This window comes from Labeo rohita, chromosome 7, assembly GCF_022985175.1.
Source record: "Labeo rohita strain BAU-BD-2019 chromosome 7, IGBB_LRoh.1.0, whole genome shotgun sequence".
NCBI lineage: Eukaryota > Metazoa > Chordata > Actinopteri > Cypriniformes > Cyprinidae > Labeo > Labeo rohita.
Window position 1 is genome coordinate 399,095 of NC_066875.1, and position 20,718 is coordinate 419,812.

At 37.0% G+C, this 20,718-nt stretch overlaps 1 protein-coding gene across 42 annotated transcripts in view; it reads left to right on the top strand.

Annotated features, from left to right (window-relative positions):
* The window catches only part of LOC127168251 (receptor-type tyrosine-protein phosphatase delta), a 311,712-nt gene that overhangs the window by 227,190 nt on the left and 63,804 nt on the right, over positions 1-20,718 (top strand). For all 42 annotated transcript variants that reach the window (XM_051114908.1, XM_051114921.1, XM_051114911.1 and 39 more), the window contains one exon: positions 2,754-2,895. In XM_051114908.1, coding sequence (XP_050970865.1) covers positions 2,754-2,895 — 142 coding nt within the window. The remainder of the gene's footprint in view (positions 1-2,753; positions 2,896-20,718) is intronic.

A 20,718-nucleotide genomic window follows, 5' to 3' on the forward strand; every position in this document is an offset into this window, starting at 1 on the left:
ATGATATTTTTCCAGTCAAATCAAATATGTGATGAATGTCATGTGACATCCAATGACATATTTTTAAATTAAAATGATGTATGGGCTAATGTGGGCTGGGTTAAAATACATGCTTTTAAAATAGGCCTATATATTATAAAGAAAATATAGCCTATAATATACACTACCTAAAAAAGCTCAGTAAGATTAGTTAATGAATTAATTCAAAAAGGTTGCATTTGTTTGTTTAAAAATTACAGTTAAACAATAAATCTACCGTTTGAAAAACAAAAATGCTTTCTATTTGAATGTATTTTAAAATGTGTTTTCCTTATGTGCTCAGCTTATTTACTCCAGCTTTCAGTGTCACACGATCTTTCAGAAATCATGCTGATTGTTGCTTAAGAAATATTATTATTATTATTATTATAGCTGGCACACCACACTGACAAAAAAGCAAGACTTGAAATCTAATTGACTATAACAAATATATAAATCAGGACGGCACTAAAATAGTAACTATTTTGAAAATGAAGAGCATATGTTTCCCATCTTTCTACAAGCCAAATTCCAGAGAAGTTGGGACATTTGTGAAATGAAATCAAGAATGTGTTGTTTATTCTTTTTAAGCTTTATTTAGTTGACAAAAGTACAAAAGAAAAAAATTCCAATGTTTTTTACTGGCCAACTTCACTTTATTTTGTTAATATAAACAAACATGATCCATCTTTGTTTGCAAAGACTGAGAAGTTCCTTTTATACCCAAACATGATTATTACACGACCCAAAACAGTTTATTTGGTTTTTCTATAACCTTTTCACTTTTATTTTGCCTCTGTCCCAGCTTTTTTGAAGTGTGTTGCAGACTTCTAAATAAAAACGGTTTGTATTTACAAAATACATTTAAGTTGATCAGTGAAAACTTTGGAAATCTTTTCTTTGTATTTTGTCAATGAAATAGTTAGTAATAGTTAGTAATCAAAGTATTTGTAAGCAAATTTTTAAATATTCTCACAAAATGTATAAAATATAGTGAAGTAGGGTGTACATTTCTTCCATTTGCATGTGTAAATGTGGTTTTTACCCACCACTATGTCTATAAAAAAAAAAAAATCAATATAATCTCAAAATAACAGGGTATTTTCTAAAACTAAGGGCGAAGTAATATTCTTTTTCAGTGAAAGCTAATTGAAAACATCCGAACGTGTGTCAACTGTAAAAAGGGTGTTCAAGAGTGGAAGGACAAAGTAAAATCTCTTCTGTAAAAAATGTCCCTGTGGATATGTTCTAAACAGGATTTTTTTTTATTTATTTTTGTTCAATTTGGAGGAGCAAGGTATATCAGCATCTCAACAACACTAAAGCAGTAGCGATGAAAATCACCAACATGCTTGAAAACTCTGTAAATTAATGTTATTACACTTATTTTAAAATAATCTTTTTTGACCAATTCAGTGCGTCCTTGAATTAAAGTAATTTCTTAAAAATCGTAATGACCCCACACATTTGAATTACTGTGAATATAATAACAGTCCTCATTATAAACACAATATAATAAAAATCAAATTTAATATTCAGTGAAGACAATTAGACTACATTTTATTTGATTGGGGGTGGTGAGGGACCTGGATAATGGGTAGGGGGGCGCTGGCCCAAAAAATGAGAAATGAGAACCCCTGACATAGAATATACTTCTTTTTGTAAGGTCTGTTGTATGCATCTTCAATACTAAACCTAACCCACTTTTTAGTTTATAAAATTATACTTGTATGGATACTTTAAGAGTATCAGTAGTAAAAAAAAAAAAAAAAAAAGTAGCCTGCATCTAAGTTTACATAATTTTTTCTTTTATTTCATGTACTTCAAGTGAACTTAACAAGTGAAATGTTTACTAGCTCTGTACTTCTTAGTTGAGCCGCGTTCAAAGCTGTTGTAAATTACTCTACAAACATACACCTTTGTTTACATCTGTGTGTTGCTCAGTAACCAATTTGTTGCAACCACAACTGTTTCTGAGGAGCGACATTGTTTGGCGGAAGAATGTTTTATTAATATCATTACACTTTATTTGCTCTGTTTTATTTTGTAAACCCTTACAATGTATATGGAATAACCGTTTTATAATGCTTTATTATATTGCAGGTATAGTTGTATGTGAACATAAAAACATACTTGCAGTGTACTTTAAGTATACCACTTGATCCCTAAGTATGCTGTTGTTGTCCTAAGTATAAATAAAATAATTTTATTTTAAAATAAGTATAAGTTAGAATTGAAATGACATCCTGTGTACACTACTAGAGGATTTATGCCAACGATTAATGACAATTTATAAAAAGAGACTTTAGGAAAAAGGTATATATGCAAAGTGAAATGATGTTTATAATTTTAATAGAAGTATACTAATAAAACCATAAGGTAAGATGTGTGAACCTCATCGGTCTCGTATCGTACAACTGTTCATAAGGAACATTCGTTAAGAACACAAAATAGGAACAAATCAATGAGAACACCAGAATATCAGCGATTACACACTTTTCGGACAAAGCGAATCGCAGCCCAGTCGAAAGAACTTAACCAGACTGTTTCTGTGTCCTGTGTTCGTACTGTTGCGTCAGGTTGCGTAAATGAAGGTCGTGCCACGATATCCGTTGTCTGTCCAGAGCTCTGTGTCAGGATAAACTGTTTGTGTGTGTGTGTGTGGGAGCATGACTATCCGTCGTCAACTGTGAGCAAAAAACTCGCGTAACATATCTTGTTTCTCGCACCTGTAGGTCATAGAGTTCGATGACGGATCGGGCTCCGTTCTGAGAATCCAGCCGCTGCGGACGCCGCGCGATGAAGCCATTTACGAATGCGTCGCCTCCAACAGTGTTGGGGAGACGAGCGCCACCACACGACTCACTGTTTTACGTGGTAGGTTTACGACCAAAAACGCGCTAACCTTTGCTCTCTCATTGCCTTCCAGCCTTCACAGGTATGTGCGCTTTGTCTTTTTTCAGTGTGTGTTTGTTTCGTTCACATGTGGTTGGCCGATGCAGCAAAGGCTGTTTTATTTCTAGAAAAGCGTCCCACGGATGGAGCCTGAAAAATGGAAAAGCTCCTTCAGCCTTCACTGACCTTGGAGCTTTTTAACGGGGGTGATTAATATTCTAATTAGCAGACGGGCTTTCCCGCTCGCTAGCTTCGGCATCATCAATATAACTCTAATTTTATGCTACATTTACAACATTTCTTACAAAGTGGCCTTGTAAGGCCTTGTCGGATGTGTGACATCCTTGCGGGGAAACCGGAGTGAAGATGCTCTCTTTGCCAGTTTTTACCATTCTGACCCAACGAAAGGCTTTAACCCGACTTATCTTTTAATGAAATGATGAAACGCAGCTACTAAACAAAACAGCCCTTTGTCAGCGTCTATCTGGTCGGTCTGAGAAAGAATCTGCCGGACCTAAAATGGAAGTAATGCGAGAGAAGAATATGCTTTCCACCTCCAAACATTAGCATGGTTATTGGCAAAACATTTTCCCTCTGCTTTCTCTTATTTTCTCCCTCCTTCTCGCTCCTTTGTGGCCACATCTGTTGTTGGAGGGAGAGTATTGCTGTTTGCAGCTCAGGCCTGATAAAACCTGCAACACAATAGCAGCACGTCGCGTACAAAACACAAACACACACACACACTGCAGCAAGGCAGAACTCAATCGGGGGAAAGTCTGTGAATCTCTCTGGATATGCTCAGAATACAGGTCCAGTGCTCAGTGCACACTGCAGTCTGTACTGCTGTCGGTACAGATATGATGTGAACAGCAGGAAAGACCGAGGGCAATATTACAGGACATACACCGGAACATAACTCACAGATCTCCCTGCCATCTGTGCGTCTGAGAAACATACGCCAGCATGTGTCCATAGTCACGCATGTTTATTATAATATTCAATTTATTACCTTATTTAAGAACTATAATTGCCCCCCTTTATTTTTTAGTCAATGATTTTGATATCAAATGTGTCATAATACAAGATGCAACTATTTGAAAATCTGGAATCTGAGGGGGCAAGAAAATCAAACTATTGAGAAAATCACCTTTAAAGTTGTCCAAATGAAGTTCTTAGCAATGCATATTACTAATCAAAGTTTGATTGACATTTGATATATTTACAGTAGGAAATTTACAAAAATATTTTTACTTAATATCATAATGATTTTTGGCATAAAACAAAAAGTAATAATTCTGACCCATACAATGCATTTTTGGCTGTTGCTTTAAGTATACAAATATAATCCGTGCTACTTATGTGTGTATATATATATATATATATATATATATATATATACACTACCGTTCAAAAGTTTGGGGTCAGTAAGACTTGTAATAGTCTTTAAAGAAGTCTCTTATGCTCATCAAGGCTGCATTTATTTGATTAAAAATATAGAAAAAAAACAGTAATATTGCAAAATGTTTTTACAATATAAAATAATGTTTTTTATTTTAACATACTTTAAAATAGAATTTATTCCTGTGATGAAATGCTGAATTTTTATCAGCTGTTACTCCAGTCTTAAGTGTCACATGATCCTTCAGAAATCATTCTAATATGCAGATTTATTATTAGAATGATCAGTGTTGGATAAGTTTAAAAAGTACAGTGTTTATTCAAAATATAAATATTTTATAACAATGTAAATTATTTATTATTAACTTTTAATAAACGTTTAATTATTAACTTAATACATCCTTGGTGAATAAAAGTATTAATTTCTTAAAAAAAAAAAAAAAAAAAAAAGAAACAATAAAAATGTACTGACCCCAAACTTTTGAACGGTAGTGTGTGTGTATATATATATATATATATATATATATATATATATATATATATATATATATATATATATATATATTAAATCTACATTAAATCTTTTCAATTAATAGTTTTCATTTAAATTTAAGTTTTTTCAGTTGGTATTTGTACTTTATTTAATCTTTGTCAATGACCAAAAATGATTACCAAAAATTTTAATTTTAAATTAAATTTTAGTTTTGAGTAACAATAACAACTTTGACTAATATTGTTGATTCTTCTAATAATATGCATTCAGAATAAAACCTCTCAGTGTGACCTTCATAATTACTTCATAACTAAGCATTTGACCAGGGGCCAGTTGCATAAACTTAGACTATGTTAAGACAGTGTCTTAAGTGCTAGTTTGACCAACTAACAGTTAACCAAAGGGTAATCAGTCTTAGCCTTTGACCAATCTTAAAGAAAAAAAAAATAGCTGACTAACTTTTTAAGACTAGTCTTTTATGCAACTGGTCCCTGGTCTTAAACTAGATACTATATTGAAATAACTGTAGTGATTGTGGCATATTTTAAGGAATCTGATTTTGAGTTCAGTGATGTTTTATAACTAGTGATGAACGTCTGTATGGTAGCTGTCTGTGAGAGTTTAACTATCTGACATTTATTTGAACTTTTACCCGAGAGATAAAATAGATATTAATTACAACTCGAGCCGTTAAAACCAAAGAAATTGCTTTTATATTTCAAAATGAGATTTTTAGTGAGGATTACATGTGAAGTTATCATCATGGGAATAAATATGATTATTCTACCTTTATCGAATTTTATGTAAAATGTCTTAACTCGGGCTCCCCAATCCAATAATGAGTCAAGGAAGATTAAAAATGACTCCCGGCTTGTTCGTCACACTGGAATGGAAGGTCAAGTTGAGCACAGAGCGTCGTGCGATTGAGCATTGCACACTGCCGTGTCTCATCCGAACTCGCACGCCGGAGCGTAGCACGTGTACGATTCGTGTGCCGTTCTCTCTCCGAGCCTTACCTGGAATGACGGTCTGGGTGGAAATGTTATAATTACGAACAGAAAGCCCTAAACAAATATTTATCCGTTAATATAAATGAAGGAAGCAGAGTTGTAGTAATTACTGCACATTCAGCCAGTGGGCAAGCAGCATCGTTTGAGCATGAATAATGACACAAAACTAATACATATTCCGCCGTAAGATATCAGGCTGCGGCAGACTGCGCGAGCGTCAAAAACAAGCTTCGCATTAAAGCGCCTTTGCCTTAGTTAAGCCCCGACATACTTTTCTTCCCCTAAAAACGTGCCGTTCAGTCGGCCGTGCTTGTGTTGTGTGGGAATATGGGTCATGTCTTATTCATGAATGCACCCACTGAACCGGGACCAATGCGTTCGGTCCTTTCACAGACTGGGGATTTCAGGCCGATATTTGCCAACAAGGTCACAGGCACAATGCATTTCACATCAAAGAAAACAAAAGATCTCCTCGCTGGAGAAGCGCAGATGCTGCCGGTGGCCGAGTACGCTTCAGAGAAACGCGTTTAGCGAAATGGTTCACCTCAAATGAATGTCACTGTTTACTCACCATCATGCCATTTGAAACACGTGTGAGATGTTTACGTTCAAGCTGCTCTTTTCCATTAAAAAAAAGTCTGTGGCCATGTTCCAAACTGACATCAAACCTGATGCACATATGTGAATATGATGTTAGAACTTCAGTAGAGGAGGAACTTATGAGTGAAAAACTTTTGTGAAAAAGTATTGAGAAAATCACCTTTAAAGTTGTCCAAATGAAGTTCTTAGCAATGCACGTTACTAATCAAAAATTTAATTTTGATATATGTACAGTAGGAAATTTACAAAAAATATCTTCATGGAACATGATCTTTACTTAATATTCTGATGATTTTCGGCATAAAACAAAAAGCAATAATTTTGACCCATACAATGTATTTTTGGCTATTGCTACAAATATACCTGTGCTGCTTATGACTGGTTTTGTGGTCTAGGGTCACATATGTTTATTAATATTTTGAATTAGCTTTTATTTTTTTATGTTTTCAGGTTGTTTTATGCGCTTTTAAAATGAATATATACAACTTTAATTTAATAGTTAATTTATTATTAAATGTATTCCTTTATATATATATAAAACAAATCTACATTAAATCTTACAGTATGTAGCTGTGATTAATTGAATAGTTAATTTAATTAACTAATAGTTTAAATTTTCATTTAAATTTAAATTTCAAGTTTTTCATTTGATGTTTGTTCTTTATTTCATCTTTGTCAATTACCAAAAAACAATTTCTAATTTTAAATTAAATTTTGATTTTGACTAACGATAACCACATCAATTAATATTGTTGATTCTTCTAAAAAAAAAAAAAAAAAAACATTTAAAATAAATGTCTCCCTTATAATTACCTCATAATTAAGCCATTTTATTCTTATAAAATATATTGACCAGGTCTTAAACTAGATCCTTTGAAACTTAAATTTGGGCCTTTTTTTGAGTCATGAGACTTCAGAGGACTTAGAATGTAGTGTATGAGTCAACTGGACTCATGTTATGATGCTTGTATTTTACTTTCATGGTTTTTTTGTAACAAAACACCAGCAGTGGAGCCTTCGATGGATAAATACTGGCTGCGTTTTCTATTAAACATTTTATTATGCTGTAAAACTCATGCGTGACTTTGGTAAAGACAGATGAAATCCAGTGGAAGTAGATGCATCCAAGCAAATAAGAGCAGATTGATGCAGACGGATTGAGATTCAGGTTGTTGGCTGGATAACGCAGAGAGTTCTGGAAAAGTAAAGTGCCACTAGACATGGAGGAACTGAAAGGGCTTTAAATGACCCTGAGGGGGAACATTAGCGTCAGAATTTGGCTCCAGGGATGGAGAAACATCAGAGAGATTAACTGAATTCATTTAGTTCAATGTGCTGTGACCTGATGTCCATTTGACATCCACTCTCACAGTCAGCCGGAGAAAATCATCAGCGCTGACGTTACAGCACCGCAGGCTCCAACCCCGTGATCCTGTCCGCAAAACTGCCGTATATATTTCATACGCCATTAGCATGAAGAGTAACTAGTTTTAAAAACACCAAATGTCTGTTTTCAGCCTGAAAATGTGTGATTTTGGCCAGTCTCCACTTTCTCATCTACGTCCAGCAGTGATCCTAAATCATGCCACAATGTGGTCATTTTCAAATAGCTGCTTGTAATTAATATTTATTCCTTAAATTAACAACTATAGTAGTTATTAAGTCATTTTAATGACCAAAAATGTAGTGTCCCATGTTTTGTGCTCAACCCCGTTATTGCATCAACTTCCCCGTATCACACAAATATAACACCCAGGAAGTGACATCATTTGGACATGACAAGAAGACAACGATCGGCTGTCCTACCTGCCATCCATGATCATCAGCACATTCAACTATGCTATTGCAGACCAAGTGAGAACCCTTACGAAAAAGAAGTTTATTCAAGTGTACTATTAGTATACTTCTTTTGAACTAAAAATAGTAAAGTATACTTCCAGTCTACTTTTCAAGTACTTTTCAGAAATGTGCTTTATGTAATTCTCAGAGATATACTTAAAATGACATTTCACTTATGCTTAGAAAGGGTCTAAATATATTTGAGCTATATTATACTAAGCTTAGAGAATCCATGTCTTCATTGTTATACGGTAGGGGGCGCTAATACACGTCTTCTGTACAGAATTTCCAAAACACAAGCGAAGAACAAACCAAAACAACAGACGCTTCCACACGTAATCTAACACGATCATCAGACAAAAATGTTTTTAAAAAATCATCAAAAATGTGTAACGCCATGGAATAAAATGTCGACCCATGAAGAGGTAATGATGACTGTCAAAGTTTGGGGTGTTGATCGACTCCATCTATGTGTTGATTATCATACTGAATCTAGTTCAGTCTTTTGTTCAAAATATTGTTTATTTATTTCTTTATTTGTTTATTTATGAAACTTACCCACATTCAAATGTTTATATATATTAAAAAAAGAATACATGAAGCTAGAATATTTTTTTTGTTCTTTCTTTTGATGTTTTGTTCAGATATTCATTTAACAAAATATACACAAATAATTATACGTAATAGGGACATGGTAGTGTACTTAAAGTATGATGTAAAGTTCACTTAAAGAAAACTTACAAGTACACGTGCAGTATAAAACAACTAAACTAGTAGTTCACTGAGACTATACTTCAAAGTGCACTAAAAATGCTACAAGTATTTAATTAGTAAACTATCAGTGTACCTACAAGTTCACTTTTAGTATAGTGGCAGTACAAACTATAAACGTAGATGTAAACTAGTTGTGTACTCGAAGTTTACTACTGTTATACTTGAAGTGCACTTAAATGTATACTTTTATATACTAGAAAGTGGGCCAATTTAGTCCCAAGCCGTATTGAAATAGTACACTTACAAGTATACTACTAGTACACTGATATTTGTATACTTACTACATAAAGCATACTTAAAAATATATTTGAACTTAAGTATACTTAATAAAGTAAAGTTGAAGTATACTACCTTATGGTAAGGGAATGGAAGGCGTTATTATTGTAATAGTACGTGCTTTGTACTGTAATGTTTCCTCACTGGAGATTGAGACGGGAGGTGATCTGACACCGTATCTCGTGGTGTCGCTTTTTAGCCCCTGCTCTGCCTGAAGGAGGCTAAAATCGTCTACCCTAGCTTTAACTAAAGTGTTACCATCAAACTCAACCATCAGTCCTGTAAAGAAAATCAATTTAAAACATGTAATATGCAACATGCAAATTTATCAGTAACCATCATTTGGCCCCAAACTAGCGAGACACTTCTGAGTAACAGTTTGATATAGGCTAGTAACCCTGTTACTGCTCATTCTACTGTGGTCCATTTAATAGCAAATCACACAAATTGGATTTTAAAACTGTGTTTATTCCCCAGTTTGTGTTGTAGATGATGAAAGCAAATAAAACCACCCATGTAATATTTACTTGTTTTTCCTGAGGTTGATGATCAACATCTGCTCAGTTTTGTATCCTGTTCATGAATCATTGGTTGGATTCTGAACGTTTGGAGTTTAAGGTGTGACGCTCCGATGTTTAAAACAATTCCAGTATCTTCATTTAGCTGATAAGAGCTTTCATAGACTCCTGCATTGAAGAAGGATGAATGCGGTTCTGCTCTATTATGTCACGGAGGGAAAGTCCAACAGCCGCTCTTCCGTTCGGATCTGTTTCTGTACCGATCCGAAGCGGAGCGATCCCCACAGCGTAGCTAGAGAAACTCTGGCAAATCCAGTGAAAAGCCGGCGCGATCATGACAGATGACACCGGCGGGAAACGCTCCATTCTCTGCTTTCCCTCAGCCTGCAGTTGAAGCGTCTAGACAAAGCCTATTTTATGGTAATCCGGAAATATCCGTGCCAGAGCCGGAACGCCGGCACCTTTCTTCTGAACGCGCTCGAAAGTGCATCAATTCGCTCAAATCTGACCGTCCCTCAACTTTGCTTTGAACGAAGGCGTAATCTTCCGCGCACAGTCGCGCGGGAAGTCCGCCGAGGTGTAATTTAAAATCCTGACAGAAAAACAAAGGCATTGACGGCCGTCCAGACGAATCGCTGCCTCAGCGCCCGCGGCGTCTTTGAGCGAGGTGCGTTCGCGGACCCGCGGGGGGACGACGGCGGAAATTGCTGTGCCTGTTGTTTGGTGTTCTGACAGCTGCGTCGAGGGTGAAAGGGCCCGAGAAAAGCTAGCGGAGCACAATGCGCTTTCGTTTACCCCTCCGCCTCCTAGGAGCCGAGACCCGAACGGCCCGCCGGCGCTTTCAGACGTTTCCGAAGGGCCTTTCACCGCTGGAAACATGCTGACTTATCTCGCAACCCAGGTGAACCTTTCTTTGAGCTGGAAAATAGAAATGTAGAAAGGACCTGAGACAGCACATAAAGTCGGCGCGCCTTTGTTCGAGCAAAGTTTGCTGGCGTTTCTCTGTGCGACCCCCTCCTTCCGCTTTACATCGGCGCCGACGCTATTCATCACGGAAATGGAACAACAGATAATGACGAGTTATTTATTCTCATAATTAAAGACGGAGCCGTTAGACGTTATTGATCTTTCCCCATGTGTAATTAATGGAGAGGAGGGGATGGGTGATCGTACAGTATGAGTTTGGAGCTCAACATCAGCTGAGACGGATGGGTGTGGAAGCGCAGGACTCCGCGGAGAGCCGTAAACGCTGATAGATCACGTGTTGGCCTGAGTGGATGCGGTTATCGATCCCTACGGATGGCTGTGGTACTTTCTCTATTCATTTGTTCTCAGGGAAGCCAGAGCTGCTCACTGTTGTTGTGGGTGAATTTGTTTCTAGACTCTCGAATGGTTTTGTGTTCATTCTGGTTTTCTTCAGGTGTTTGGCCATCAGAGATGTGGCAACACTGCTATTACCAGGCATCTTGGTGATGTTATACTATGATGTTTTGAGTTTAGACATGAGGTCGAGGACCATCTGACACCACATGGCAAAAGACATTCCTTAAAGCAGGGTTTTTAAACCCTGTTCTTGGAGGAACAACAACACACACACCAGATTCAGCTGGATAGTAGAGAATCCAAGAGCTGAAAATGAGGAGTCAGATAAGCAAGACTGTTATATACGTAATTATAGAATAATAGTAATATCAGACAGACATGCAGGAAACAGGAAAGTGACAGGGGCCAAACTAAAAGTCCATGACAATGAAACTAACTAAATGTATACTGTATGTGACAATAAATACTATCAAAAATAATAAATAAACAAATAAACAAATAAATAAGTATGTTAGGGCTGTCAAACGATTAATCGCAATACAAAATAAAAGCTTGAGTTTGCCTAATCTATCTAATATAATCTATATATAAATACAAACACATTCATGTATATATTTCTAAAGTATTTACAAGTACACTTGTGAACAAGTATTTATTATTGTAATTGTTATATAATTTATATTATATATAAATAAAAATATTTTGTACATAAATAACGTATTTATCTCAACATTAATTTGTGTGTATTTATATATACATAATAATTATACAGTACGCACACATATATTAGGCAAACTCAAACTTTTATTTTGTGATTAATCGTTTATTTATTGATTGATTTAATAATATTAATAATAATAATTATTATTATTATTAAATGTTAAATGTTAAACAAAAGGACATGCCCCTGTAATATTTTGCTTATAAAAATAGTGGGAAAAATTAAATAATAATAATAATAATAATAATAGTTGTTGTATTTTTTAAATACTATTTTTTTTTTTTTCATTAGAGATTCATAAGATCATCAGTTGAATAATCCCGTGTTTGGCACAGTATATTTACTTATTTCATTAAATCAGCCTATTCTATTAGTTTATCGTACTCAGCCATATTGGTTTTAGGCCTGTTGATTTTGGTTTTATTTTAATTAATCGTGCAGCAGGAACAAGTTTGGGAATCACTGCCCTAGGGTGGCGCTATAATTAAGAAAGTCTCACAATACTGATTGCATCCTAAATTATTATTTAAAATCAGAATGAAACATGAGTATAACAGATTTGTGTGCAAAATGTAGTAAACAAAACAAAACAAAACAAAACAAAAAAAAAACATTTTCAGTGCCGTTGCATTGTAGACATCCCGAGTTCGAATCATGGCTTGTGGACCTTTCTCAATGCCGTCCCTGTCTCGCTCTCCAGTTTCATTTACCCAAATGTCCATTTGTTGTTTGTGTTTCTTCAAAGACGTCCGTTGGTTCTGTCCAGGCAGTGTGGGACTGAAGCTGCTGATGTGTTGGTGTTGTGCTGGTTTTGTTGAGCGCTGGCTGGCGTGTGAGGAGGTGCTAATGGTTTTGCGGGGGAGTTTGCGGGAGTGAAGGGCTCTTATCTGACGGCTTTGATGCTCTGCATATTGGAGTCATTTTCTGCTAGATGAATCGGCCTCCTCCGGGTCGCCCTTAATTCAACTAATGACACTCTCGAGAGGAGAAGCTCCACACGGCGCTGTGTAATTACGGCCGAATGCGGTGTCGCGGGGAGGCGCGCGATGAAGAGAGCCTGCAAAGACGTCGCAGGGAACGTAAACATGCAAAGTACCCAGAATGCACAGCGTCAGTGGAAAAAAGACAGCATAGTGTTATAGATGGGGCTGAGCAATCGTTCCATTTTTGTCTATTAAGGCGAATGTAATGCTTTGCCACGATTTTATTTTTATCGTGATTTTTAATCACGGTTTAAATACAAAAAAAACCGGAGACTTAATTTTGCCCTAGTTGTGGGTAAAGCGTCTACCAGCAGAGGCTAATGGGATCACGCTAACCAGACAAACCGGAGCCCGTGGGGTGAGTGAGATGGATAACTGTGACACAGAGCTCTTTTAATCTAAAACACGTCACCTGTTACCTGTGCTTAACAATGAGTTGCGTAAGCGCAGCCACACACACACACACACACACACACACACTCACTCAGTGTGTTTTAATGAGCGATGGGGAGCCGCTGGGGTGTGAAGGAGGTTTCGCAAAATAAACCCACAAATGACAAACGGGTTTAGTCAGCAGAACATTCAACGATCTGCAGCCCTTAAACGAAATTAATTATAAAAGCTCAGAGGAAATGAAAGCGCGAGTGACGTCTGTCTGCAGCCAGAGGACGCGGAGAAAGACGCGCTTTTGTTGTCTTTTGTCTGGCGTTCGCTCGGGGAATCTCCTGCCCCGTCAGCCGTAATGAGGAGCCGGACGTGATTTCAGAGCGCCGGTGACCTCGACGCGTCCGCGCTCAAAACCCGCTTCAGTCCTCACCCATTCCCGCAAATTAACTTTGTGTTCATGGAGAATTACTGGGAAAGCCTCTTCTGGAGAAAGAAAGGAATTGTGCGAAACGGAGAGCAGATTACGCTGAACTGATCCTCCTCCTGCAGGATGGCAGATTGTTCGCTCTGCGTTTGAAATACTGACACATATTCACATACGGTCAAACCAAAAATTATTTAGACACCAGATGTAATTTTGGATTTCACTAGTGGGTGCAGGACACTACAATTCATTTATGTAAGTGAGGATAGAAAAATAAAATAAACAAAAATATTCATAAAAATTTGTGCCAAACATTATTCAGACACTTCGACTGGACCATGATTTGCTTAAGTGTTTTTCTTTAATTGCAAATGTGACCTTTGTACACCACAGACTAAACAAAATTAAGCAGTGCAACTGTCAAAAAAGTATTGATAGTTGTGTAAGTATTGTCATTCTGACAGTTGTCTGGATCATTTTTGGCTGATTGTAATTCATTACATACCTTTCTGTCAAAGTTTTCTGACATTATCAAGCTGAATTTGTTCTGACAGAAGTTCTTGTCAGATTGTATTACCACATAGCAAATAAACTGTGATAATCTGGGAAGTGTTGAAGGTGTCTGAATAATTTTTGGTTCGACTGTACAATATAATGTGTGTTCTGAAAACAAACCAAAAAAAAAAACAGTTTATTGGCTTTTTATATCAAGAAACCTGCCATATAAAGTACATTTTTCCAATTATAGGATTTCTAAAAATTTCTGAAAATCATTTAAGAAAATATATATAAAAATTAAATTGAAATGAAAACAGAAACTTTAGAAACAATAATGAATTTAAAAAATTACGATCAATATTGTAGTAGTTAAAATGAAAACTGACACTATAAAAAGTAATATTACATTACTGTGTATATACACTAAAATTAATTAACCGATTAAATATTTTTAATTTGTCCATGACTAGGAGGAAAAAATAAACATAAATAAATATAGAAAATTCCATAATGTCGCACGAGTTTTCCAGGCCTGGAAATGTTAAAGAGGTTTTCTGAGAATTATGTAAAGACACACACACACACACACACACCTGGCACAGGATGAAAATGTAGCTTGTCCTCCTCCACACGCACACCCACACACACTTACAGACGTGTGTCACGCTCCTTACACACACACACACACACACACACGTCAATCTCTGAGCTGGCGCAAGTGGACCGGCTCAGACCTGACTCTTGAGTGGGCGGAGCCACGCTGCCCAACTTCCTGCTGTTATTACCCATGATTCTCATGGATGTGATGCCACAGGGCACACGTGCAGAAGCGCAGTGGGTTTGTTTCTTTGAAGCTGAAGCGTGACGTTTCTGGGATGTTAAAACACTTCCTCCTCTCTCACTGTAAAGTGCTGCTGTGAGCAAAGCCGTGGATCTAGTGAGGAACATTGACTGGTGTTTCATCAGAGGGGAAGTACACGTGTGGTATTTCAGGAGCAGATCGACTACAGCTGCTGCGGCAAGTGTGCATTCTGATCCGCTGCAGGTCAGAGGTCGTCTCATTCATCTCAGGAATGCAGCGAGCCAGAGATCTGAAACACGGCCCGAGATTCCAAGACAGAGACGTCAGGAATTCGCTCTCTCATGGGAATCGGCGCTGAACGCCAACATTAACCCTCTGCAGCCTGACGCGCAAAGAAGAGTCTGAAGCGTTTTAGTCTGATATAGTGAGGACATGGAGAGAAAACAGCTCAAACTGAACAAAAATATGCAATTTGCTGCAGATGCTGATATTGATATCATGCAATTCTGCTGCTTATAGTGTAAAACAGTAGAGCAGATACTGACATAAATATCACTCGTCACTCTATATGTCCAATAGTATGTCTTAGTAAGATGAGATTGATGTGTTCCAAAGATATAATGCAATGCAATCCAATGATGACTAAGAGATGAACAAATAAAGATGTGAGACGTTTTGGAAGCTTGTGAAGATCATTCCTCCACTGAGGAACAGTGAAAGTAAAGCTTCTGCAAACAAACGTTCCTCAAAAGATCCTGATGATCATATTTGTGATCCTGGACCACAAAACCAGTCATAAGGGTCATTTTTTGTAATTGAGCTTTATACATAATCTGAAAGCTGAATAAATGTTTTCCATTGCTGTATGGTTTGTTAGGATAGGACAATATTTGGCTTTGATACAACAATCTGAGGGTGCAAAAAAATCAATGCATATTACTAAGCAAAAGTTTAGTTTTGAAATGTTTATTGTAGGGGATTTACAAAATATCTTAATGGAACATGATCTTTACTTAATATCCTAATGATTTTTGGCATAAAAGAAAAATTGATCATTTTGACCCATACAATGTATTGATGGCTATTGCTACAAATATACCCGTGTGACTTTTTGTGGTCCAGAGACTCACTGATTTTCCTACAAAATGATGGAGAATCAAGTAAAGCCAAGCTGCTTCAGTTCAGTAAGTGTTCATCTGGAAATATTCCTAAGAATATCACAATATCAAAGTTATTCTTACATTTACTTAAAACAAAATCAGTAAAGATTTTACAACAAGATGTGAAGCACAAGCTCAAGTGGATATTTGTTTAATTATGCTACAAGACAGAACTATAGAAGACGTAGTAGAAAGGTCGTGTGCGAAACAGGTTTAATGTGAAGATGTGGTTATTTAGAGGCCTTTTTGTGTATCAAATATGATTCAGTAGCTTTACAGAGTTAATGATGCTGCTTTGGATGATGGTTTAGTGCGTGTGTTTTCTGGTTGATCTGGTTTTTCTGCCATCGTTCAGAGCTGATGAGTGAGCGATCGATAGACTTTATCAGTTCGGCGGTCCAGACGATCAATAAGCGTTTACACTCAAGGGCTTCCACACAATCAGAGAGTCCATGAGGAGCACTTCCGCAGACACATCTACTGTATCGACAGCCCAGAGCATCTGTGGAGGACCGGCGCTGTAGGAACGAGCTCGATGATAAAAACACGTGGAAGTTCGTGTTTCATATCATAACTACAGTGCAGAGAATTGCAAGGATGAATGCTTTACCGTCGTGGTCCATAACTGCTCTCAGGTCTGTTCTAGAAAAACAGTTATATATACATATATATATATATATATATATATATATTTTTTTTTTTTTTTTTTAATAGATGAAGAAAAAGCTTCCCATATGGTTTGATGCTGTTGTCAGAGGTTGTGTGTCTAGAGTTTGTAAATAAATGAATGAATGCATTAGGGCTGTCAGTTGATTAACATTTTTAATCTAATTAATTACATGATGTCGATTAATTAATCTAATTAATCACATAATAAATTTGACTGTGAAAATACCCACAAAAGATTTTTTTAAATGTATTTTTTGTGTTAAATGAGAAAGTATCAAGTAAACATTAGAAATTGTAGCTTTAGAAAGAAATATTTTATTTGATTCAACATTAAATTTATTATACATAAACATTTAGGCTGCAACGACCTAACGTAAACTATGGAACATAAAAGAAGGTCATTTCAGAAACATCTCAGTATTTTTTGTTCATACAGTGAAAGTCATTGGTAACCAACAGTCTTCAAAATACCTCCTTTTATGTTTCATGGAAGAAAGATTTGAAACGTCATGAGGGAGAATAAATGATGAAAGATATTATTATTATTAATTAATGATTTTTATTATTATTATTATTATTATTTATTTATTTATTTATTTATATATATATATTTTTAATGAAATGATACTCTAAATAAGAAACTAAATCTGCCAGCAGCTGGTGATCTTTATGAGTCATTAATTTATTTGATTCGTTCAAATGGCTGATTTGTTCAGGAATTCAGTAAATGCCTCTCTTTATGAATGGGCCATTGAATCATTGATTCACATGATTTGTTCAAAACGCAGGTTCATTCAGAAACTAAACACTGCTGTGTTGATCAATGACGCACAACAATTCTGCTGTGGCTTCAAAGGAAATATAATATAGTGTCTAAAATATAACACGATACCAGCTTTTTATTTATTAAACTGTTGTATAAAATCACACTTAAGCTCGTGATAGATCAAGACAAAATCATCGCTCGTGTCATATTGCTCTTGCTGCCCATGTGATATTGTGTGATATGTTTTTATTTCAGGGCATAACTGCATTTATTTAGGTGCGTTACTAGGTACTAATTAAGGTGTGTTAAACTGACAGCCCTAATATACACACATGCAGGCATGTATACATTCCCAGAAAATATTGTATACCATCTCTAGAACTTAATGAGGTGAAAATATCTGTACATAAATGATGTACGCTTTATCAAATTTTTGAAAAGTGTACTTCTTACGGAAATAAGATACTTAAAATAAATGAATTATTGCATATATTGAGAAGAGGAGAGGGCCAAGCACCGAACCCTGGGGTAACTCAACTGCAACAGAAATGTCGTCCAATATTGTAAGCAAAAACTCTATGAGCAACATTTATATGTGAATAAAAGCCTAAAGTATATGTTTTTCATAAAGAGACCGTGTTTTTTTCCAGAAGACTTTCATATATGAATGACGTGAGTGAAAGGAAATGATGGCAATTTTCATTTCTGAGTGAACTACCCTCCTCTTAATATGGCCTTACTGTGGAAATGTCAGATATGAATTGAGAGCTTTGGGCATGAACCTGACATCTTTTTTCACGCTGAGATCCCGTATCGTCCAGGCGAACGTGCAGCGGCGTTCTCCGTGTCCAGACAGAGACGCAGGTGAACACCTGCGCGAGCGACGCTCTCATCGCCGGAGGTCGGCGTTCCTGAACAGGTCAAATTTCTGACTTGCGAGAGACATGATTGATGGAAACGCTGCAGCTTTTTCCCTCCATCTCGGCGAAAGCGCTCGCAAGATTATACGGCAGCTGGAACGCGCTGATAAACGCGCCGGTGGCCGGATTAGCCGCCTGTCATTTACCACGCGGCCAAATGTAAAAGATAACCTTTATTATCACAGAACAAGTGTCACATGAAGAAGAGGAAAATAACAGCAAACGGAGAGGAGCCGAACACGCCGGCGTCAGAGGAAGCGTTAATGGAGAGCTCTTACATGCGCTGGAGTGATTCTGTTCGAGACAGAACAAAAGCGTAATTAACAGGCCACGCTGAACCATGCCAAAGAAAACAAGCAAATACATCAGGGGGCGTAAATGAGAGCGGAGAGCCGGAGAGGGGGTGGAAATGCAAACGCACACGCAATCTACCGACTTGAGTTTTAAGAGCTTTATTTCTGACAGCTATCAGACGTCTCGTCTCTTCTCTGCTCTCGCTGTGTTGAATACTTGATCAGATGCTGCTCTATAATGTGCACTAAACTATAATCGAGCAGCGGCCCGGGTTGTTTAGCAGCTTCGAAGAAGATCAGAATAATGAAACATGATTTTCATGCTTAGTGCTTATTTTTGTCTTGTTTTTCAGTGCACATAACGAAACATTCTTAAATCAAGATACGTTCACAGTATTAAGATTTTAAGCTTTGTTTCCTGGAAAATGCATCAGTCAAGTGAGTGGATGCTTAAAAAAATCATTTAACAGGAAAACAGATGAGTAGATATATATTTTTTTCTAATTTAAACTCTTTTATTTTTTGATTGTATATATGTTTGTATGTATTTTCCAGAAAACAAGACGCATTATTCTGCATCTCAAGTAAATATATCGATTTCAGAAAGTTTCGATATTTCAGTTGGAAAACAATAGATTAAACTGTAATTGGTTAATAAACATTAAAACATTAAGATTTGTTTTATTTTTAAATCAGAGAAAGTGTCCAGTGTTAAATGATTTATTATTTATATAATCTGTTATTTATAAATAATTGTAGCTTTTTGTTTGTTTGTCTTTTGTCATTTTTAGTACTTAAATGCTTGGCTTCAATTGATTATTATTTCAGTTTAGTTTTGGTCAATTTAATACTATAATACTGTTGCTAATACTATTTTTTTTTTTTTTGTGAGGAATAAAAAACAGCATCTTGTGCGGGTTATGTAGTGATAGATGATCAAATAATAGTGATGTGTGAACTGAGAGTAAATTGTGTGAGCAGTAATGAATAAATAAGGCATTTTGCACTCAAAAGGCTGTACACAGTACAGATAGACGTGCTGAAAAGTATATTTAGTGTATTTTTGCCTAATCGAAACAAATGTTGTTCCTCTATTCCTGAAAAAGAGGCGGATATGATTCCCAGCTCTGTGTTCAGTTTGGCCCTTTTGTTACGGCTGTGACTCGCCGTTCCAGAGCACAAAACGCTCAGTGTATTAATTAACACGGGGGACTAATTACACACAGACAGAAACAGAAGAACGGCGGTAGAGTTTCCTCGTGACGGACCTTCTGTCTCTCAAATCCCGGATCAATACGGCGTCTCTGGGGTTCGGCCGGTGCGCCGCAATCCAGGACGAATCCGGCAACATTGACTGCCGTCACAGTCCAGCAGAGAAAACGCTCCTCTGCCCTTTTGTGGCTGGAGAAAAAAAGCCCAGCACAAACTTATCTAGAGCGAAGTGAAGCAAACACAAGCCCACCCTAACCCGCTTTGGCCCGCCGCTCGGCACAAAAGCGCCAAAGGAAGCGGAAAATACGGCTGGGATGGCAGTCATACTTGAAGGGTTTCCTGCTATTTGTCTCTGTTGGTAATCTGCGCTTTTGCGGCGGGAGGGATGACCGCAGCACAATGCGTCTTTACACCAGCTGACCTGTGACAGCGGCTCTAAGGAGATTGCGCTCGCTCAAAACGTCCAACAAATATATCTTATTATGGCCCGAGGGGATTTTCCACAGCGAATAACCTCATCCAGGCAAAAACATCTGCCGACGACACCAAAGGAATGAGAGCGAGGCAAAGCCGCATCTAATACGTGCATCAGTCGCTCTGTGACGCTGATCGATTCCCAACCCGAAGCCATTAACTGGCCGCAGCTCTGTGTGTTTTTGAGCTCCGTGAATAACGCCGCGGCCGGCAGAAAGAATGCTCGCTATCTCGCTCGCAGCGTTTCTCGCAGATAAGCGAAAGA